General features: G+C 34.2%; 3 protein-coding genes across 5 annotated transcripts in view; 1 reads left to right on the top strand and 2 right to left on the bottom strand.

Moving 5' to 3' along the window:
* The window catches only part of LOC106142849 (disintegrin and metalloproteinase domain-containing protein 10), a 59,543-nt gene extending 47,411 nt beyond the window's left edge, over positions 1-12,132 (bottom strand). The window contains exon 1 of the mRNA XM_013344761.2: positions 11,576-12,132. Within this exon, the coding sequence (XP_013200215.1) occupies positions 11,576-11,636 (61 nt within the window). The 5' untranslated portion in view covers positions 11,637-12,132. The remainder of the gene's footprint in view (positions 1-11,575) is intronic.
* Positions 12,133-12,619: 487 nt separating this feature from the next.
* LOC106142893 (methylthioribose-1-phosphate isomerase) lies at positions 12,620-21,195 on the bottom strand. Of its 3 annotated transcripts, none has more exons than XM_060945745.1 (8): positions 20,080-20,202; positions 19,313-19,463; positions 18,577-18,675; positions 17,485-17,621; positions 16,756-16,964; positions 15,693-15,856; positions 15,172-15,373; positions 12,620-14,741 (listed from the first exon to the last, which is right to left on the bottom strand). In XM_060945745.1, the coding sequence occupies exons 2-8, from the start codon at positions 19,442-19,444 to the stop codon at positions 14,626-14,628; spliced, it is 1,059 nt and encodes a 352-aa protein (XP_060801728.1). In that variant the 5' UTR covers positions 19,445-19,463; positions 20,080-20,202; the 3' UTR covers positions 12,620-14,625. The 3 variants fall into 3 exon arrangements, with proteins under 3 accessions (XP_060801728.1, XP_013200286.1, XP_060801729.1); XM_013344832.2 differs by having other exon boundaries at positions 19,946-20,085; XM_060945746.1 differs by lacking the exons at positions 18,577-18,675; positions 19,313-19,463; positions 20,080-20,202 and adding an exon at positions 21,049-21,195 and having other exon boundaries at positions 17,485-17,600.
* LOC106142895 (peptidyl-prolyl cis-trans isomerase) lies at positions 21,109-22,645 on the top strand. The gene is made up of 2 exons (XM_013344834.2): positions 21,109-21,278; positions 21,833-22,645. Exons 1-2 carry the CDS (start codon positions 21,210-21,212, stop codon positions 22,259-22,261), a joined length of 498 nt encoding a protein of 165 aa, XP_013200288.1. The 5' UTR covers positions 21,109-21,209; the 3' UTR covers positions 22,262-22,645.
* Positions 22,646-23,130: the final 485 nt, after the last annotated feature.

Below are 23,130 nucleotides of genomic sequence, written 5' to 3'. Positions count from 1 at the left end.
GAACATTCATAACAGGAAAATTACTTCATGTTTGCTTGTGTAGTAATTACTTTAGCAACACGTATTTGTTCTAAAATAACGGGTAAATTACTACAATTCCTAGGTAGGTCTCGCAATTTACGAGAACTTCCAACGTAATTTGTACAATGTTGAATCAGCAGTCATTTACTGCAAATTATATTATGATAAGAAGCTTTAAGTACGAGTAGGTACACTTTACAAAAAACATACATACATACATACCTACATACATACCTACATACATATAGTCAGGTATAGACGTGACTATGTGTATAAAGTTTTGCGAACTAGGACTGCAATTATGAACGCGAGCGTACATATATAATATATCCCTTACGGGGTAGACAGAGTCAACAATCTTGAAAAGACTGATAAGCCACGTTCGGCTGTTTGACTTAGGTAATAATGGAATTGAGATTCAAATAGTGACTGGTTGTCAGCAAATCGCGTAAAAGAATCATCCCAAGTTTATAAGCCTATCTCTTAGTCGCTTTTTACGACATTCATTGGAAAGAGATGGAGTGGTCCTATTCTTTTTTCTATTCGTACTGGGAACCACACGGTACCGCAGCACAAAGAGAGTTATGCACGTGGATGAAGCGCAAGAAGTACCTATGCAGGGTTCGTGCTAAGTGGAAAGATATAGTCTGCCTATCTTCTGAGAAGAAAAATGAGATTTTATGTATGTATGTAAGAAATTTAGGGTTTACGTTGCAAGAATCATAGCAAGAGGAACGATATGGTCTCTGCTTACCCTTAGGAAAAGAGAAGTTATTTTATGTATGTAAGAAGATTTCAAATTATTAACACACTAACATGACAAAACAACAGAGCAAGTTAAATAAAAGTTTGTTAACAGTGATCGATTTAATTAATTAACCACCAAACCACACCGATGAACCGCCACCTGATCCGGGCCGATCGCCTTTATTGATATTCCAAGTAATATCCGAAATTAATAATGGATCCGTTCAATTTAGCAAATGGAAGATATTCATCCTTCGTTCTATTTTTAATAGGCGACCAAATTGGGCTTTTTACAACAGTGAATTTCAATTTCAACATGATGGAATTTTTTCATGGTTAGTTCGGAACTGAATGCTCTTGCAACATATTGACGACGATTAGTTTTCAATAAGCTAGACTATATGTACTTTTGTTGTATTCCTAATAAAATCTCGGTTATAAGTGGACGTAAATGAAGGAAACAACAGCGATGGGTGTTGTATTTTTTTTTAAAAGTTAGTCATTTACGACTCTGAATAAAGTATACTATTACATACCTAGGCACCCAAAAGCTCCGTTAATATTTGAAAGTAATCGATAAGAACTCCTTAAAGAACCAAGGAGGTTAACAAGTCGATTTTGTATGAGTCAATTATTTATCGCATACGTTCATCCGCGGTCTGTCTGGCTGACTACCGCGCCTCGGTAATCGCATCTTCCATTCAGTGCATTTAATTTGAGTGACGTTATCCGTCCACATATGCTTCTGTGACCCTGCTCGCTCTAGTTTACATTGTAAGAGCTGCACTAATAGGTTATTAGATTGCCAAATTTTTACTTTTTTATTCTTGATCTTTACATTTTTTATTAAAAAATAAATATTTTCTGGTTATAAATCCCGACAAATAAGTAAACCCTTGCATTTTAAACTTCAAGGATGCGCAGTGGCAATTTTTCATATAATAAAATTGGCATAACTTTCGTGCCCGGCACTATACTTGAGTTGTTGTGTTGGAACACTGTGTGTATAACACTAACGTGACATGGACGTGAATAATACAAGTACTTATACATTCGAAAACCTACTACCGGCTTCCATAGAATTTATCCATAATATAAGAGAAAACAACTACTGGACCTGGATTTTGACAAAATTTACATACACCCACAGAGATATAGATCTTTACATCGCACCGAGATGAAATAGATATTCAGAAGTAACATACGCCACCAAACCGCGAATTACCGCGAAGAGAAGTCCCACACAAAAGCAAGTTATATTTTGATACCGAAGGCTAACAATATACAAAAACTCTCAATTTCTCTTCGGGATGAAATTAATCATCAATTAGTCCTCCCAACTCGCTTCTTACTGGGCACATGTGAAACGTGGCCTTCCTTCCCAGCAACAGGGCGAGTGGCTCAATTAGCTTCGGCGAACCAGGCCAATGGTCTTGTTATTTTTAGAAACGATCAATTAAACATTTGACTTGCAAAGGCTTTTTCTTTTCAATTTAAGATTTAATTCGCATTTCTGTCCACATTTCCATTATCATTATCAGCAGCAGTTAAGACGAGTCATAGTGGGGAGCCCGTAATTGAGTGCGAAGTTGTAACTTTTATTTCTAAAAACTTGAATTATAAAAATAATCAAGTTAATAAACATAAATTTTCTACTATTTAAAATTGATACACACGCGCCAAATAAAATTTAAGATGAACTTAGTTATTTAGGACAAGTGTACTTGTCAACTTAAATTATGAAACTTCAGTCCATTTTTGTTTATTTAGAAGTTAAACTATGAAAAATACATTGACAATCTTAACACATGATTTAATGCATAAGGAAAATCAAAACTAGCACATTTGTTTCTTTTTGAAGCGTAATGAAGTTATTCATTCTGCCAAATTAACGCTAAACGAAGTCTGATATCATCCAAATCATGACCCAACTTCCTAGAAGCGATAAATTAATCAACGACGAGTTTGCTACAATGTTAGTAAATTCATGTTTCGAGAAAAATCGATGAGTTTTATTTGAACATTACTTCATAACATACATACAAGCATCATCACGTCTATATCCTTTGCTGGGTAGACAGAACCAATGTTCTTGGAAAGACTAAAAGACAACGTTCAGCTGTCTGCATTTCCCATTGGGTTAATGATGGAATTCAATTCAAACAGTGATAGGTTGTTAGCCCATCGCCTACAAGAAGAATCCCAAGTCTTATCCTTCATGAATAATAACAAATTGTACCATACTCGCAATACATGTAATATCTTTACCATTGTTTGTACAAAATGGAGCTCTGTTTTCGCTAGATAAACAGAGGGGTTGGTGAGATCGTATCGTAAGTACAATAGATTAAAGATATTGACTCCCGGCTAAGCCTGGCGCGTCATGCTCGGCGAAGCGTGGCTGACTTCCAAGGTCCCAAGGTACTATCTAAAGGCTTCAGAGCCCTCCATAACAGATATTTAGCTAATTACAACGCTTAACCAATGCCACTTTGATGATTTATACTTGTAATCAACAGAGTTTGTTCGCAATTCAATGCACGCGATGTTTATTACTTCAAGTGAGTAACACTTACAACGATATTAGGATTTTAAAGGAGTAATAAAGCGAATACGTTTTTCCTTTAGTATTTAAGATTTCTAAAGGCAATAAATCTGATTGGCGGTATGGTATCGCACGGCAAAGCGCTGAGTTTCGATAAACAAAATCGATGCACGTTATATTGTATTGACCCCGATACGTAACCACGCGTGATCTTGACTGTGTAGCGCAAATCAGGGCTAACACGAATGTGCCTAATTACGAACGGATTACTTATATAGGAATAATACAACTTGAACGAAAATTGTAACAAATTAAGTTGTAAATAGCCTATTGAAGCCAAGGCCTTAGGTTGTTTTGTTAAAAAAGGCGACCTGAAACTTGGGAAATCATTACATTTTTATAAGCATAAGACATGTACCCAAATAGCTGTTATGACCGTGAAGTCAAAGTCAAATTTAGAAATAACGCAAAAATATCCCGTCTTACCCATTATGTCTAAATCGTTTCTATCAAACACCAAAGTCTTGTTGAAGACTGTATTTTTCCGGAATCCTAATAGACTGTTGAAGTCTTATTGGAAATATAATTTTAAGAGCTAGAGAGAATACTTATTAATCATCATACGTATAAAGTAGTGGGTGTACGATGGTTATGAAGAGAAAAGCTTAAAAACTGCTACATAAAAAAGGATTGATAAAGCATATACAAATAGGTACTTACGTGAAGCAAATCGAACGGACGTATTACAATATGTTTTTAAAATTTCTGCAAATATCACTAACGACGTTTCACAGATTCGCCAATTTAAAACCGATAGTTCTCAGAAATTATTTGGAAATAAAAAATAAAGAGCATAATGAGTTTGTACGCGAATAGAATATTTGTCATATTAATAAAAGTAGTGCAACATTAAGCAAGCAACAATAATAAGCCAAAATTAGGTGAATTTTTTTGAAGCTGATTTCATAATGAATGACAAATTGTTGTTACTATTACCGCTCTTTGAATTAGGTAATTATACGTTTGTGAGAATGGTTCAGAATTTCAGCAATTCTGGATTTAAATCAACAATGTTACGGCACTTTAAATCAGTGACAGTTTTGTAATAAATCACAGACACTGCTCAAATCTGCATAAGAATTTATTGCACAAACAATCAGGTTTGTGCTTTGCGATCGCGTGTGAAGTGTACATTCATTATTTGTGTTGTCTAATGATTAAGAATGACAGACTGACATAACCGGGAGACAATGACACCTGAGTGCACTATGTGACTGCAAGTATATATACCAAGTTGCATCCGTAATTATTTTGTAACTTAAAACATACTTAGACGTTGAATCATGGAGATATAATTTGTATTGTTTTTCGTCATTTGTGTATTTAATAGCTAATATCAGGCCATCTTTTTTTAAAAGTTAATCCTTTATTTAAAATGTTTATATATATATAAGTACTTACTTGTTTCAATAATAGTCTGGAAAAAGATTCCTATTAATGCTACCTAAATAAAGAAACCCACACATCAAATCATATATGGATCTTAAGATCCATAAGATTTATAAATCCAAACAAAACAAATTCTGTAATTGGAACAAGGAAATACTAAAATTACCCAACATACGTACTTTTAGTTTCATAATCGTCTGAACCATTCCCGACTGTTCTTAATGTTTTTTCGGCAGAGCGTTAAGAAGTTATGGCAGCTATATCGGGCTACTTCTTACTATAAAAATTTTACGACTTTGCCCGTACCGTACAGATTGCCCGACCCTAACTAAACTTGTCAGTGATTGCTCCTTAATAATGTCACAGTTAAATACTTCATTTTATTATCAATTTAATGACGACTATGTGTATTCTGTGAATAGTTGCTAAAGTTAATTACGTAGGTTAGGTACCTACACGTAAAGGATATATCGAAAAATAAGAAAAACTTGCGTAGGGAAGTGCGTGAAATCTACTTGATAAAACACTAGACCTAGAACCTGTTACTTCGTGTAGTTCGTTGTTTCTCTCGATGACCTACTTTATCGAGCAACTTTTAATAACTATGTAGGTAGTTATGTGCCTCAATTAAAACATCGACAAATCCAAAATTTACACATTTATATAAAATAACATGACACGCATGTATGTTATTAATTTGGGTCTTTTTATTGTTCTGGGCGTAAATTCTGCAAAATTTCCATAGTGCTATTTCACTTGTGCAAATGAGTTGCTGAATCATTTAGAACGTGCGAATTCAGTCCTTAATGCAATTAAAAACTATTTCATTCAGCTCTATCGACACACTTGGTACATTCTTCTGCAGAATTGTCACCCTGATTCTGATTCTTCCATTCTGAATCTTTTCATAACGTTGAAAGCAGCTCGGTACGCGGCACACGTCGCGCTCCTGACCCCGGGCCGGTTCAACGAACGAATGCGTCACATCCACAAGTCCACAACCGTCACATGAAGCGTCAACAGCGCGACGGTGCGTCTACTCATTGTGCTGTGCTGTGATGTTATCTAGATCATTAACACCACCTGCCCTTGTCATCAGATGGTACTCGAATTTAAAATAAATTTACTAAATAAATTTTTCAAATGGGACTGATTGCTCATCAATGGAAACTACTTTTTTTTATAACTATTGTTTGATTAAGATTTATGATTAAGATTTCTGCCAATTTTTATTTAGCAATATAACCACTGAAATGAATAGTGAATTATTTCTAATTTTTCTTTTTTTCATGGATGATTCTTATATGGATGCGCTCCTTCCAATTAGACATACTATAAGTAACTCGTGGTAATTAATGATTCAACATAAACAAACTTATACACACAAAATAAAAGAGCGTTTTAATTACTCGCACGATACTGTCGGACAAATTACACATAACAGGCGCAAGAAATCCAAACCTACGTTTCTATATTTTAAATTCACATCGTGTCCATTTGCTTCTAAACTCTTTGGTGAGCCATCATAACGAACGGTCGCCGTCGACCGGCTAATTTTCTTCACGGGTAATTATGGCCGGGACAAGACCGGTCTCAAACAGCGATTCCGCCATATTGAAATGAATTACGTAAAACTAACCAAGGAAGAGATGAAAAGCTTCTAATGAGTCGATTGACAGCGAAATGAGGTAAATTACGGAGAAATGATTGCAAATTACGGATTGAATGAAGATTGTCACCTGTTTTTGTATTGTATTGTATTCAGTTATTACTAAGGTACTTTTTGTCAACGAGATTAATTGAAATTAGCAAGTAAAATGTCTGTTCCAACATGCATTGGGATCCTAAGGAACAATTTGCAAGTTGACTACTGAACGCGGATCATAATAATTCAAAAGCCATCGTTGGCTTTTTAAGTATCGTTTATCTCTTTATCTAAGTTTTAAAGAAATAGCTGTTGCAGGTATGGAAGAGAGTCAATTATTTTATTCTTTTTGTTTATACGTAAATATAATTAGGGATACATACATACATAAAATACATACATAAAATCACGCCTCTTTCCCAGAGGGGTAGGCAGAGACTACCTCTTTCCACTATTGTAATAATAATTAGGGATTCCTGATATTATTACGGTATGACTAAATAGGTGCTTATGTTGTTCAGTAGAGCGAACCAGAGTCGGTGTCCGTTTGTTTTACGAGACGAACAAACAGCGGATTCACGCAAACTGAAACAATGGCCATCGGGTAATTACAGTAACATTTCAAGGACCTCATCTTTAATGAAATTGGAAAGCTTAATTTTGTCTGCTGTCTCATGTTTTTTTTTAAAGTAAGGAAGTTACTTACCCAGTAGGGTTTACATGCGGATCAAGCGTGTACCAGATCAAATTTCTATAAGACGACCTTATCACTTTTTCTCGCAAACATTACAAATTTTGTTTGATGTTAGGTGTACGAGGACGAAAACACTACAACGACTTTATCGGTACTATAAGAAAATAGAAAATAGTAAGTTGAATTATGAAGCATTTATACCTAAGTAGTAATAAAACTACCTAATTTATTTTTCCCAATTAGCTCCCAGCTCGCGGTTTAATTTTTCCCGAGCGATATGATTTATCGTAAGTTTTCTTTCCTAGAATTCTCGAACTTAAAATGTAATTTAACGAAAGTTAACAACCTAGGCAATTAATAATTTGTTTCCACACAATACACTACAATATTTTTCTACCTAATTTAACCTACATTTCTATCTAAACTGTAATAGTATGAGTAGTAATGAGGTAAATTTGTAACTTTTTTTTGTTTGTAAGGGCTAATCTTCAGAAATAATTAACAGATCATAAAAAATGTTTCACTGTTCAAAAAATCGTTATCTGCGTATTACCATATGGGCGAAGCCGTGGAGGGGCGCTAGTATGATAAAGACACCTTTACATCATAGTTTGCTTCAGTATACTATGCCGGGAACTTGGACAATATTCTATTACCGAACATTTTATTACAATAACTACATATCATGAAACAATACTGCCGTCAGCTGAACGAGGCGTTTCAGTCTTGGCGATAGGCACTGTTGGTTCTGTCCAGCCCGTAAGGTATAAAGACATTTATATGTATGTGTGTACATCAGTTCTTTGTAGGAAAACTTGAAAACATTTAGCCAGACCGATCCAGGTATTAGGTCATTGGGGAAAACCACAAAGTAACTACATCTTATTAAAAGCCATTAAGTAGTTGAAAAGTAACCACTTACTTAGCTGTTAAATTACATAGACAAAACAAGGAAATACAGTGCTGTGCTATTATGCGGGCAGTCAATATGTCCATCGTGTGACGGTGTCGGCTTTGGCATGGTTCAATTCAACTTTCACAACTGATAGCGGCAAAGCAATTAGGAACGAAACCTTAACCTTGCGAAGGTAATCAACAAGGCCGACAAAAAACAGAAATAACCGAGTAGGTATGATGAGATAAAAGTACAGCTAGCGTAATACGCAACCGATTAATTGATTAGCAATTTATTTAAAATAAAACTAAGTAAGTGTATCAGGTGTCAATGCTGTAAGGATAGATAGTTAGAGATTTAGGCAGATCTACTTGAGCAACCAATTCAATTTAGATCTACTTTTTCTCATAAATCGAATAAAGTACCAATTCATCGTCTTAGTAATACGTTAGTAAATCCATACTAATATTATAAAAAAATTGAACTTGAAACGAAGAAATAAAAAAATTACTGGACAGATGTTGATGTCAATATGACACAGAGATTTAATAGACTTTCAGGCATAACGTAATTTTTTCGATAATTCCAATGGATACGGGAAAATCGGGAATTTAACGCGGGAGGAGCTGCGGTTAATAAGTAATTTATAAATTAATTCCTGTTTACCTAACTAAATTTACTAAGGAAACATGTGTTAATTAAGTAGTTGGTTTATTACCGACAAAGTAACTATGTAATGATCAACAGTTACAAAATTTATCTAAATATAAGTACATACCTATATTTATAACCCTCGCGAATACAGAGGAAGGAGAGCTCCAAAGTGGGTATTTCCTCCTGGATGTACGTGTGTGGTACCTACTGGTAATACCCAACGCAATTTCATGACGCGATGCAATATAACATTAATCCTTTCTCTCATTTTCTTAATAAACAAAGTTATCGTTCAGATAAGGGATTTTTACTAAATGATATACCTAATAATTTATTCTATAAACACGCTTCTGAAATAGAAATTTAATATACGACGGCAATACGTTTTTGGTGTAATTTTCTTCATATTTCACTCTCAAACTTAGCAACGTTAGCAACTATTAATAATTCTGTGCTTTTGTACTAAACATGACATTCAAAAACTGGTATGTTAGCTGCTAAGATTAGCTATTGATGTCATACATATTATACTGGACTATATAATCAGGGGCATTTAACAAAAAATATTATAATACCTCAAATTGCTAACCATTGCATGTGATTTATTTATTTAAAACTATATACTATTTTGTAACTGTGTTAATTCTGAGCAATAAATATATAATAAACAAAAAATAAATAAAAAGGTAAGGTCAATTTAACACAAAAATAGCATTAACACCACCCAATTCTTAAAAGGAAATTAGGGTGTGCAATAAGCGTTTAAATTTTCCAATTTAGGAACCAAACTGTCCTAAAAACAATTACATGCTACACTCAGTTTCCGTAATTGGTCCCCAGAAAATTTGGTGGTATAATAGCTGACAGATTATCTGCATAGGTGTGTAACTAGTGGTTATAGTTAATAGTAGAGATCACTTTCAAATATGTAGGCGTCATATTTACGGGTGACTCAGTATTTCGGAACTGGTTTTTCGCGTCGACTCGTCGTATATCGAGTTTGACAGAGCCAGGTTATTGAGAAAGTAGAACAAATGCTTATTAAACCTAGATGCTACACTAACTGAAAAGTCTTGGCAATTTATTTCATTAAAATTGTTTGGTAAAAGTGGAACAGTTAGTTTATGAATGAATGAAATATTTTTTTTTACTAAATAATAAGTTGCTTATGCTAATGTAACATTTTCAAAGCCAAACGAAATAAATAGAGTCAGTGCCATGCGTTTCTCGACACTTATCAATTTCACCACTCAATCTCTTTCCATCCGATGTCATAAGAGGTAACTATAGGGAAAATACACTCATCTTGGGCTGTAACTATGATTCAAGCTGGGTTAGGTACCCTAGTCATTAGTGTCACAGAGATCTGTGTTGTGTCCTAGGTCATTTGAAGAAGAACAAAAGCAGACCTATGGCTTATCCTAAAGTCGATTATACTAGGACAAATAACAGGAGAGTTGTAAAAAAGGACCTCCCAAGAAGCATACAAAGACTTTAGTTGTATTGAAACTTAGCGTAATATCTGTTGCGCTTGTCAGTACTATTGTACTAGTTAGTTTATATATACTTATTGACAAAACTATATAAAATGTTAATTATATTTGAATAACAGAGCAAATTTACTTTTTGATTCAACCTTTAACTATTGCACATATAACATCTAATTTCTTTTTCCCAGTAAATATCTTTAAGGCTATGAGTAGTTTTTGCCTACTCATAGCCTTAAAGATATTTACTCAAAGAAATACACTAGTATAACTTTGTAAAACCTGAAAAATGAACTTGACCACAAAGTCTGAACCACAGAGGAATTCCTGTTTGTCATTGACACAGTAATATTGATTGATTTTAGCTATTTATTAATTAGTTAATATCTTATGGTCTTGTGGAGCAAATGAATGCAAGCAGGTTCATTAGGCAAATACAGGAGAGTGATACATTGAAATGTATAAAAAAACCTTAATAAAATTGAGGATGTCCTGGTGAAAGGTCAGGTCAAAAAGTATGAAGGGATCACTTGCCATGATCCCTATTATTTATATTAACTAATTATGTATAATATGTAGTAGTAATAATGTAGTCACTGCCTTTCCCTCTGAGAAAGGGGTTTGATTAGATATGTAAGGTCCCTTGTTCAACCTTAGCTTTAATTAATTAGATTATGTATCTTTACTTGGCTCAACTTGAAAAAAAAAGAGGATATTATGAATTAAGATCTACCTTTTAATTATTATTTATTATGTTTAGGCACAAGACGTTACATAGTTTTTGGGTTTATTTGTTGCCACCAAAAATACAAATATATAATATTTGGTATGGATTAATTAAATAAAAACAAATCAGTTACAAATTATTCTTTCTTCTAATATTAAAAATGTGACAGTTTGTAAGCATAGGTTCATGTCTTTCGCACAAAATCCACTGGACACACTTAGATAAAATTTATTACATGGATAGAATTCTTCCCTAGAATAACATTTATGTTCTATCCTAAAATTTTCAAGTGACTGAAGCTCTGGGTCACAGCTAGATATTCTTATAATTAGCAAACCAAATAATCCCTTGGGTAGTGTAATGATAATCTTAATGACAGGCAAGTAGATAATGACTTATTATTTACTGATCTCAGGAATCTAAATGGGAAAGTTAATAGGCGATTTTATATATATGAAAATTGACTGAAATTCTTGACCCCAAGTGAACCCAATTGTTATTTTGTTTTACTGATTACAGCATTTTTAGACATGACAATAACAAAAACCATATCCTATGGTTCAGTGATCTTGCAATTTTATAGCAATTGTTTAGATTATGTATTTTATTGAGTGGTACAATATAAAAAGATCGACAGAGTCCCATTATTGTCAGTGATTTTGAAAGGGAAGACTGACAGGACAGAGAATGATTAGAATTCAGGGTACTTACCACTTTCGATATATGGCAGTGCGAGAAGTAGAAAAACTATGTAACCAATTTCACTAAACATTGTCACTTCTAAACACACACACTTTTCATATAACTAAGTCATTGCATTTACAATACAGCTGATTTTCAAATTACACAAAACCTTTGTCTGTTTTTAACAGAAACGCATGCGCGTGCAAACAATATTTTTTATTTACAATACACTAATCCCATACACTTGTTTACTAATTATACACATACACTTATAGCCGCCAATATTTACTGCACAAGATCAAGAATAAAACAATAACTGGAACCACTTTGATCCTTTCGTGACGTGAATAGATGATGAATTCAGAGCAATGCCATACAAAAGTTTTAATTTTACAATGAAAGAGATCACAGATTAATATTACATTTCTGCATGATATTCACAGTTTTCTAACAATATCCTAACTTATTAAAAATAAAAATAAATTCTCATCGTCCCTGCCGTCTGACATATTGAAAACTATTAACCACAGACAAGAAAAATACTTTTTAGTACTTGTATGCACATGTCGTGTGGGCACAGATCAAGCGCTCAGACGTCTACACATAGACAATTTAAATTGTGAAGACAGTCCATGATTTTCGATATATCGTCTCAATTTAGTTCGTCCGAAAACTCACTCTTTCTCGTTAAAACCTCCGCTACTATCTGGGTCCTGAAGCCCACGTTTCGACTATACGGCAATATATTTCGCTACGTTAAGCCAGAGCTTAGTGATGGATGTATACATAACAATGGTACAAAAATATGTATAAAACTTCTAGCGTTTATAAATATAATCCAAACATTGAGTAATTTTGAGTTCTTATTGATGAAATATATTAATTATTACAATCAGAGTCTCAGTTTTAATGTGTCCCTCTAAAACTGGGGAGTCTTAACTTTAGCACGTTGGCTCTAACATTCTTTTTTCTTACTTTAACACTATACCTACAAATTATCTATAATTATGTGCAATTTGATCGTATAAATTTTCGGGCGATATGAAGGGAGTTCAAATAATTAAAAACATGAACAATTTAGTTTGTTTTATTTGTACCGACAGCAGTGTTTACAAATGATGCTACACATCAATATTAAAAATTAACAGATAGTATAAAATTGTGTAAGTTTCAGTGTGTTTACAGTAAACGCTTCGTTTACCGTATTTTATTAATAAAAATGGGTTATGTCATCAGTTTGGGCAAGATATTTTATATATTTACCAATAAGACACGTAACTGCGCCTTTACGAGTGATGTCCGAATCTGCTCCCTCATTTACGAATGTTGACAAGACAAATATCTTATTTGCTACATCTTTTTATCACTTCGTTATCCCATGAGAAGAACCCACATAAACAGTCACGAAAAACTCTTTAAAATTTAAATGACAAGACAAACTGGCAAACGAGCGAGCGAGCCGAGTGCAGTGGATAAGTAGAAAATTTTCGATGAAGTAATCAGCCTTCTCGCACCGCTTGCTTTACCCTGATGGGTGTGGCCTTAACTACATTGGCATTTAGTGAAGTACCTACATAGAAAAAATGCTTTTACACTTTATACTTAAATACCACTTAATCACTAGCACGTGTAAACGATGGAGGACTTATTACGATGAGATAACATTAACTCATTTACTTCGACACAATGTATAAACAAGACTATTAGTTCAACGACATCGGAGTGTTGACACGATAAAAAATAGTTCGCAGACCAAACGACCGTCGGAGAATAGTTATACTTATTTGAAACTATTTAAGAAATTATGTGACGTAAGTTACATTATCAAAAGAAATGGATTGTCGTATTGGTTTCGTACAAAACCTATTAGCACCAAAATACAATAAAATATCAAACATCCTTAATAACTAATTTTTTGGCGATAAGTCATTTACGAATTATCATTATGGAAGCCTCTTCAAACATACAAATATACATATGACATACTTACAGTAATTAAACAAAACGCGTACACACGTTCAGGGTGACATTTAAAAATAAAAGTATTTGCAGATAGAAAGCCTCGGCACACACATGTAAGCAAATTTCATACAGGAAAAAATACCTTTAAATGGTACCTCGCCATCTCTTTCTAATTAGTGGGAAAACTTTCTTTTATTATTTTGCCTAATTTGAAAAAGATGGATATAAAACAACGTTTTTGGAGGTGACTTTTCATAAAATCCCGCACTTCACAGCCAAATCAAATGATGTGTATGCGGATGGACAACCAAATAGCACAGGCCTTTTAGGTCCTTATAGCAAGGTGGTTATCTAATAACCAAGTGATTACGCAAAACATTAATAAATCGAATAGTAAAACATTAAAAAAGTCGATTTATAACTCCTTTCTTTCTTTTCGTAACCACTCATAAATACGGCTGAACGAACATGTGAATAGCAAGTCTAAGATAAAATTGAGCCAGAATTAAGTGAGCAGGTACAGTCAAAGATAACATAAACAAATCTTTATTACAATACACACAGAGTTAATTTTGTTGAAGCTAAAGAATATTATTCTGTTACAGAATCTAATATTTGACTAGTTTTAAGATAAAGGCACAACAGTTATATTAAATAGTACAGGCACGTGAGGTCACGACAATTGAATAATAATGCAATAATTTCAACAGTTGATATAAAACTGAGGCCTTAATATTAAATTGTTAATACGCAATAACATGACGCCATCTGTTTTGTATACGAGTGAGTAAAATACTTACTTAATTTAGTAAAAACAATATTAAAATTCGTTTTCCTCATCTATCTTTGTATTTTATAACTCTTCCGTTAAAGAGTGACTGACAGAAAGACAACGCACAACCCAGACTTCTGAGTCTAATGATATGAAATTTGATGAGTGCAGGGAAGATTTCTGCCGGAATTCCCGTGAGGAGCAAATGACCAGTTTTTATTTTTATTTTACGCGGGCGGACATACCACTCACTTACATACAAATCACATGACGCGAAGTCTTCGTCTGTATTCGAAATATTTATTTTAGTTTCCTGTTATAATTATAACAATAAAAGTATTATTCATATTAAAATAGATTCCTTTAACTTATCCGGCGCGAACACTCCTTTTTCTGTTATGATTCCAGTAATGAGGCAAGCGGGCGTGACGTCAAACGCGGGATTCCAACAATTTATACCTGAAAAATAAATAAATTGACAGATTAAAAACGCAAAGTTTTTATCAATATTTTTTATGTAAATCGGTAATGTTAAGCCGAAATTATATTATGTACTTCTTTTCTTAAAAGGCATTCATATAGGTACCTTAAATCCGTTCTTATGGATAAATGACAAAATCACTAAATGACTGCATCAAAAATATTCAAAACAGGTGTAAGACATACATACGCGCATAAGGCTATTCAACAATGAGCAGAAAAAAGAAGAGGTGATATAACAATCAAGGTAGACGCAAATAAATATGGGATGCTTCTTTGACCTGGTGGACCAGCAACCTGGTGCTATTTCAATCTCAAGCCAATCATTAACATAGCCTTTTTTTAGAGTGTTTACTCCGACTACCCAGTAAGGGATAAAGACGTGCTTATATGTATGTAATTAACATACCGGGTGCAGCAATCCTATGTTCACCAATATGCGTCATTTCCCTGTCCGGCCTCTCTTCAATCTTGATTTTGTCTCCGGACGTCAACGCGAAGTCTACGGAGGTGAGTGGTGCGGCCACGTAGAACGGAACGCCGTGGTGCTTCGCCACTATCGCTATTTGATACGTGCCTATTTTATTTGCTGTGTCGCCATTGCCGGCTACCTGTAAGATATAAGAAATTTTGTATAACTTATTTATAATCGAAACATTCATTGATTGTTGTCTACTAGTCGTAGTAATGTGTTGGTATTTTCTGATTACATTGTAAATAGCTCTTTTATTTTAACCATTACAGAAATTGTTTTGGCTAAGTCAAGTGACTGCTTTGTCAATCACCACAAATTATGATTACCATGGGTGTAACCAGAGTTACATATAAAATAAGGGTTATTTGTCGGCTCCATATCGCTTAAAAGATGAAACATGGCCTTGATTGTAGGTACATAAGTCTGTAAAGAAGGAATGATCTAGAAATACCTACTCTATCAGCGCCTACGACCACAGCGCTGATCTTCCTGAGATGCATTAGGGCAGATACCATGCTATCTACGATGAGGGTAGAAGGAATCTTCTCGTGGACGAGTTCATACGCCGTCAAACGAGCACCTTGGTTGTACGGCCTCGTCTCTGTGCAGTAAACATGTTCTGAAAACACAAAAACTTGAATAGTACAGTAGTATGTTTGACAAAGAAATAAAGAAATCAATTTCAAAATCAATGTTTTCATCGGAAAATAGGCCTTCGCAGTCACTTTTTTATGTCATTTTACATTTCAATAAATTAAATTTCAACACCAACAAATCAGATCAAGTGCTATATTATCTATGCTTCACTACATAGTATAAAACAAAGTCGCTATTTTAGTCTGTTTGTCTGTATGCTTAAATCTTTAAAATTACGCAACGGATTTTGATGCGTTTTTTTGTAACAGGTAGAGTGATTCAAGAGGAAGGTTTTTATGTATAATAACATCTATTAAATAATTGCTTTTTTCCGAATTTTGCACCCGTGCGAAGCCGGGGCGGGTCGCTAGTGGTATATATAACTTTGAAGCCGCACTCAGCAAAGGACTATCTAAAGAAAGTAAAATTTCAATTCAAAAAAACTTATAGCTTATATTTGTGTAAATGGTTTCTATATTTATATTTATCTAGTCAACATTTATTCAACAGAAGTGTAAACAGCATAAAACAGATAACATTGAAAAATATACTACTATGTTTGATTAAAATATTGCAAATAACAAAATTGTCATATACATAGAACCGTAGAACCGTAAATTTATCATTGAGTTAATCTCTGTTAATTAGGGGTAAAAAACATATTTAATGTGTTTATCAAGGAGTAGACAGAGCAAATCAAAACAAAGCTACATAGTAAATAAGTAAAAAGAAACCTAAGGTTGATTGAGTTTTACAATGATTTCCTTAAGGTGCATACTAGTGCATGAATAAAGATTATCAACTTTTATTTTAATCTTCATAAAAACTGCTTATCCTACAGCAAGTTTTAATAATAAATACATACATAAATCGTATACATACCTAATCGTTTTGATTCATGTAATGACCTTATTACACCAAGAGCTGTACCATATCCTGCAGTAGCCAGGGAACCTGTGTTGCAATGTGTCAGGAGCCGCACTTGACCATCACCATCCAGGTTCCTCAAGATCGCTTCCCGACCAAACCTTCCTATAGCTTTGTTGTCATTTATGTCTTTGGCAAGCATGCTCTCTATGCTGCTGATGAATCTATTGAAATTGATACTTGATTAGTGTGTAAAGAGTTATAGGTATGGATGAAGTCAATTGTATGAAATTACCCATGGCCATTTAACATTAGGCTTGATTTAGAATAGAGACAAAACAAAAATGTATGAAAACATTGAAAGGTAAGTAGTATTTTAAAGATTCAAGTATTTTTGATATGCTAAAAATTAAATATCAAGCAATTATGGCCATAGGCGCACCTCGGGCTCCTCTCCATAGTAGTGAGGACACAACCGAGATAAACACCAGAAGGATGATGTTGATTAATTATAAGAGAATTTATGGCATTATATAAGCTACAATACTCTTCAATTATTTAGTGCAGATTATAAGTATTTATTATCTGATGTGAAGTATTCAATGTTATAATATTTATATTACACAACATTTGTAGTTAAAAACATCAAGTCATTATTACACATTCAAGAGTCAAGCTTAAATGATAAGATTGCGAGATGCGAATGTAAATAGTAGTTATGTGATGTATGTGTGTAACGCGCACCTCTCTTTGAAATCGGCCGGCGCGACATTCTCGTCGGCGCATAGAGTATTCGCTAAATTTATCAATTCATCCGCTGCCAATTTTATGTTCACAGCAGTTGGCCGCGCCGACACCAGGTAATTGAGCTTACCTTCAATCTGTAATTAGCAGAATACGATGCCAAATATTATAACACGCCACGCGATTTTACTACAAAGTTTTTGCACTGGTAAAGGTTATTCACCACTTTCTTGGATCATAAATAGGAGAGGGTAGTAGGAACGTAAAAAATGAGATGATTAATTTTTTTTTTCAAAATCCTAATCAAAATAGCCATTAAGACTGACAATTGTTAATCTTCTCAGTTTTACGTTATAAAAAGGAAACAGCGATAGTTTTTCGTGCGATAAAAACGGAGTCGCGCGTGCCGTACTATGGGGGCTGGAGAGGTAGGCAGGAACTACATTATATTTCTTTAAATTTCATACATTCATACATATGGTCACGTCTATATCCATTGCGGGGTAGACAGAGCCAACAGTCTTGAAAAGACTGAATGGCCACGTTCAGCTATTTGGCTTAATGATAGAATTGAGATTCAAATAGTGACAGGTTGCTAGCCCATCGCCTAAAAAAGAATCCCAAGTTTGGAAGCCTATCCCTTAGTCGCCTTTTACGACATCCATGGGAAAGAGATGGAGTGGTCCTATTCTTTTTTGCATTGGTGCCGGGAACCACGCAGCAATTTCGTATAAACCAATTAATCATAACAATGTAATTTCCCGTCACATTTCTATACTAAGCTTGGATGAATGTGAAGTTGACGTTATTGAAGAAAATGTGCTTCTTCTGCACGGACGCTTTGGAAGCAGAAGTAAATTTAGTTTTATTTGACGTCAACCAATGTTGTGAAAAAAACAAAAGATATGACAATTATTAAGTGATGTAGAAATGTCCCATAATAATGAATTAAAAATAATGAATTTATATTTATAAATATTGTTCCACTTGCCACATTTCCAAGCATACTTCCTCTACTGCATCCACATTCACCACTCTCATCATGCAAACTCATTGGTTTATGCAATACTGAATAATTACAAGGCTACTGACCTCTTGTCTCATGACCTTTTTATCACTACAGCTATCTTTTTCCAACTCAATGGCAAGTGATAAACAGCCAACTATTGCTATTGCTGGGGCTCCTCGCACCTAAAACATTCAAATATATAATTATATACATAACAAAGAATCATTTTTTGTAAAAAAAATCCTTTGTTACATATTTAAAGTTCAATTATTTCACAATCATTTAAATTGAAGTTTGACTGACTTTTCACCTGAATGACAATGTTATTTCATCTAATTGAAGCTAAATCTATTTGAAATGATTGACTGAAATAAATTAACCTGCCACACATACTTTACAGGTTACATTTCTTAATTGCATTTTCTCTGAAATCTATCTATGGATATGTGTTTTGAGTGGGTCTTTTCAGCACTCAGCAACAAAGTAATGTTGTCTGTCCTGGTCATGACTCAAAGTCAATTTTTTTTTATATACAGATCAAAATTACTTATACTGAGTCAGCCTGAAAGTAAGTTCAAAACTTGTGTTATAAGATACTAACTCAACAAAACTATATTTTGTAATAAATACTTACATAGATAAATATCCAAGACCCAGGCCAATTAGAAAAAGTTTGTTTCTCATTATGTCCTGGCCCGGATTCCAACCCAGGACCTCCAGTGTACAAGTACAAGCGCACTACCTTTGTGCCCAAGAGGCTTTTGACTCTTAATCATAGCATTTATATTTTATTGAAAATTCATGAGAGTACTTATTTACCTGCATTTTATTAATTGCTTTCCAACCATCTTCCACTCCTTGTACCTTGACATATCGAGTTTGTAAAGGCAACAACAGTTGGTCAAGAATCTCCAAGTTGCCTCTCTTGTACTTAATAGATTCCAGACTCATCTTTTATAAAGTTTAATAACTGAAACAACAGTATATAGTTTAGATCTATAAATACCATATTCAAGAAATATATGATTATGATAAAAAATATAAAGATTTCATAACAATCCATAACTTTTATTTGGTCCTGAAACCACTTTTTAATGACATAAATGTAATTTGTCTGACTGTGTCTCAGTTAAGAAATATTTTTAAAACGATAGGTCAATACTCTAAGGCGACGAGTTGAATACGCGGGTGTTCTGTCTATGTGTATCTCTTTTCTGACGGGTGTCATGAGTTTAGCGGAGAAACAGGTATGTAACATCGGTTCATTCAGAAATTTCGCTACCTAGGTACTTGCTACCGGCACCGGCCGCAGTGTAAATCATCCCAGATATATGGTAGTTTAGTGTATCAAGCTGCGAGACAAAGCCATATTCAAGAGCGCAAAGTCATATTAATTTGGAATAAAGATTTGAGTTGTCGTTATTGGTTTATCTACTTCGCAAAACTGCTTACCATGTGGTCCTCAACAACTTCTTTATATAACACATTTAAGGCAAAGTTGTAGTAAGCTGACAAAGCAGAACGATTTATTATAATTTTGCAATTGATTACTCTAATATCTTTCAAATAACATAAATAAATCTTACTGCTAGATTTTTGCCGATGCGATCTGGAATCCCTTTTCACTTCTACTTGTGTTGACTTGATTTGACACTTGAGTTCATTGTTGGGTCAAATGCCAATGTTTGATTGATATGGGCTGTCATTATGACACCAAAAAATAAATGACACTGACAGAATGCAAACGCGCGAATTTTCTACGTTTATGGTATTATGTATCGGAATTACGGAATACTTTCAATGGAAGAGACACTTTAATTTAGTTCACATTAAACGTTAAACCCACACAGCAATATGTTTAAAACACAAAAACGTAAACAATCACAACATGTGTTATGCCTTGTAGTTCCCGACACCAATAAAAATAGAATAAGATCGCTTCTTCTCTTTCTTAGAAACTCGGAATTCTTTTAGGCGATGTGTTAGCTAACTGTCAGTATTTAAATCTTAATTCTATTATCATCAAAAAGCTGAATGTCAAGCTATCAGCTTTTGAAGACTGTTGGCTCTGTCTGCCCCACAAAAGAAATAGACGTGACTATATGTATATATGCATGTAATCACATCATATATATTATCACGTTTTTATCCTTTACAGCGTAGACGGGAAAGTTATAATTTCTTAAAATCGAAACCTAAGATTAACAGCATTACCTACTAATACCATATGGCATTTTTGTAATACCATACATAAAATCATACGTTTTTCCCGGACAGATAGGCAGAGACTTCATTTTTCCACTTGCCACGATCACTCCATACTTCTTTCGCTTCATCCACATTCGTAACTGACCTTTTGCCAGGACGTTCTTTGTTTATTTGTTTAAGGAACATTCGTTTAGGTCTTCAATCTTACCTTTCCATTTTTGTATTAAAATTGTATTTGTATAACATTTTGTATAGACAAATCATATTAGGTAAACCATGTAAATATGTATCTAAATATTTTTGTTATGTACCTGCGTACTGATATTTATTTTTAATTGTTTTCATATAAAAACAGTCAAATGTGCGAATTCACTGAAAAGAAGGAAATGATGTAATAGTAAATTGTCTATGATTACACTCCATTTCCGCCCGGCATCGAGGAGAGACGCGTCGTCATTGTGATATCTCAAAGAGAAATAAATTGGTGGTTGCATTGAAAACTTATAAAATGGCTTTGCCACGAGTTTACTTGGATGTTTCCGCTGATGGAACAAATCTTGGAAGAATTGTAATTGAGGTATGTGTGTTTATCACTAAAAGCTGTCACCAAACCGGCAGATCCGGCCGGCGTGATGTTATTTGACCACGCTTTTTCTAGAAGCCTCATGTGATTTTCATAACGTTTTTACACGTTTTAAGGACTTGTGTTTATTTATTACTTCAAAAAAATTAATTTATTTGCATTTAAACCTATCGCATGTAATGCACCATTACATGTGTTATAGCTATATATAGATACATGGTGTCATTGTTGCTTAGCTGACCGAGATTTCCTTTGCTAGCTGAAGGTCAATTGACAGGGGGGGGCTGTGGTATTGCGAGTGGAAATTACCACCTTAGTCCATAAATCAGTAATTTTTGTTATTGTCATATCAAACAATGTTTTGTGTTATTGATGTTACCACACCTCGTTAAACCGTTCTTAGTACTAAAGTACTTTGTATCTGCAATAATCTTATTGTTGATAGACTGAGAATTGATTTTGCACTTTAGTCAGTTTTATTAGCATTTGAGACGTAATAATATTGATTTTGCAAATACTTAAATGCAGATTTTTTCATTTTGTTTCAGTTGCGAACAGATGTTACTCCCAAGACCTGTGAAAACTTCCGCGCCCTTTGCACGGGCGAGAAAGGATTCGGCTACAAGGGATCCACTTTCCACCGCGTGATCCCCAACTTCATGTTGCAAGGAGGTGACTTCACCAACCACAATGGCACTGGTGGCAAGTCTATCTACGGCGAGAAGTTCGCTGACGAGAACTTCGTCCTGAAGCACACTGGCCCTGGTGTCATGTCCATGGCTAATGCTGGTCCCAACACCAATGGATCCCAGTTCTTCATCACCACCGTTAAGACCTCTTGGTTGGATGGAAGACATGTTGTCTTCGGAAATGTTGTTGAGGGCATGGATGTTGTGAAGCAAGTAGAAGCCTTCGGCTCCCAGTCTGGCAAGCCATCGAAGAAGGTTGTCATCAATGACTGTGGACAACTTTCTTAATGTAATTGTAATATTAAAGTGTAATGCAATATTTTAAGTTTAACACTATGTCCTCCCTTGTAATACCTTCCCAGTTGTAAAAGAACATTTATCAAGTTAACTATGGGTCATTCCAATTAAGCTGTTAAATTTTATGCTATATTATAGGTCTCAAACTAGGAATTGCATTTATTTCTTGCATTATGTATTTGTAATAAATTTAACTTAATATGGTACACTTGTATATTCATTATGCTATTTGATTCATTCAAAAATATACATATACTTGTGTGATTAGAGCTAGTGGAAGATCAGGCATCTGACATTTACATTATACACATTTTGTAATCAAATTGAAACTGGGTAGTTTCTTTTGCTTGTGATTAATATATTTTTGAAATTGAATGTTTTACTTTTTTTTTGGAAATTCAGTTCCAATGCCCATCTTTTACTAACTTACTAATCCACGTAAAAAAAATTGACTCCTAGTTGCTAAATGCTGCTTGGTCAAAAACTTTTCTGTCTGCCAGATTTAGATTCTGATGAAAAGGGGCTAGAGAAGCTGAAAAATATTTCACTTTATCTTGCGACGAGCATCCATTCTTCCTTACTAATAGTATTAATGTAAAGGTGTGTTTGTTTGTCCGTAATTCAAGTAAAAACCACTTAACCGATCTCCTTAAAATTTTGCATATAGTGTGTACAGTGTGGAACTGGAGTACGGAGTACATAAGGAGCTGCGGGCGAAATCTGTGAAATATTTACTACATCTACATACGAATGGTACGACGACATCGTGTTTTGAAAACTCACGACGCACTTTTTCGTAAACGTAGGTTTTCATTTGAAAAAGTGCATCGTGCATTTGTTTTCAAAATGAAAAGATATTT

Source organism: Amyelois transitella, chromosome 9 (genome assembly GCF_032362555.1).
Source record: "Amyelois transitella isolate CPQ chromosome 9, ilAmyTran1.1, whole genome shotgun sequence".
Classification (NCBI taxonomy): domain Eukaryota; kingdom Metazoa; phylum Arthropoda; class Insecta; order Lepidoptera; family Pyralidae; genus Amyelois; species Amyelois transitella.
This window is presented reverse-complemented; position numbering and strand designations above follow the sequence as displayed.

What these genes read in the sequence shown, in the direction of transcription:
- LOC106142893 (XM_060945745.1), bottom strand. Translation starts at nt 19,444, where the DNA reads ATGAGTCTGGAATCTATTAAGTACAAGAGAGGCAACTTGGAGATTCTT. An exon ending in AAGCAATTAATAAAATGCAG is followed by an intron (nt 18,676 to 19,312) that starts GTAAATAAGTAC and finishes TGAATGTTTTAG; the next exon opens with GTGCGAGGAGCCCCAGCAAT. An exon ending in AAAAGGTCATGAGACAAGAG is followed by an intron (nt 17,622 to 18,576) that starts GTCAGTAGCCTT and finishes TGCTAATTACAG; the next exon opens with ATTGAAGGTAAGCTCAATTA.
- LOC106142895 (XM_013344834.2), top strand. Translation starts at nt 21,210, where the DNA reads ATGGCTTTGCCACGAGTTTACTTGGATGTTTCCGCTGATGGAACAAAT. An exon ending in TTGGAAGAATTGTAATTGAG is followed by an intron (nt 21,279 to 21,832) that starts GTATGTGTGTTT and finishes ATTTTGTTTCAG; the next exon opens with TTGCGAACAGATGTTACTCC.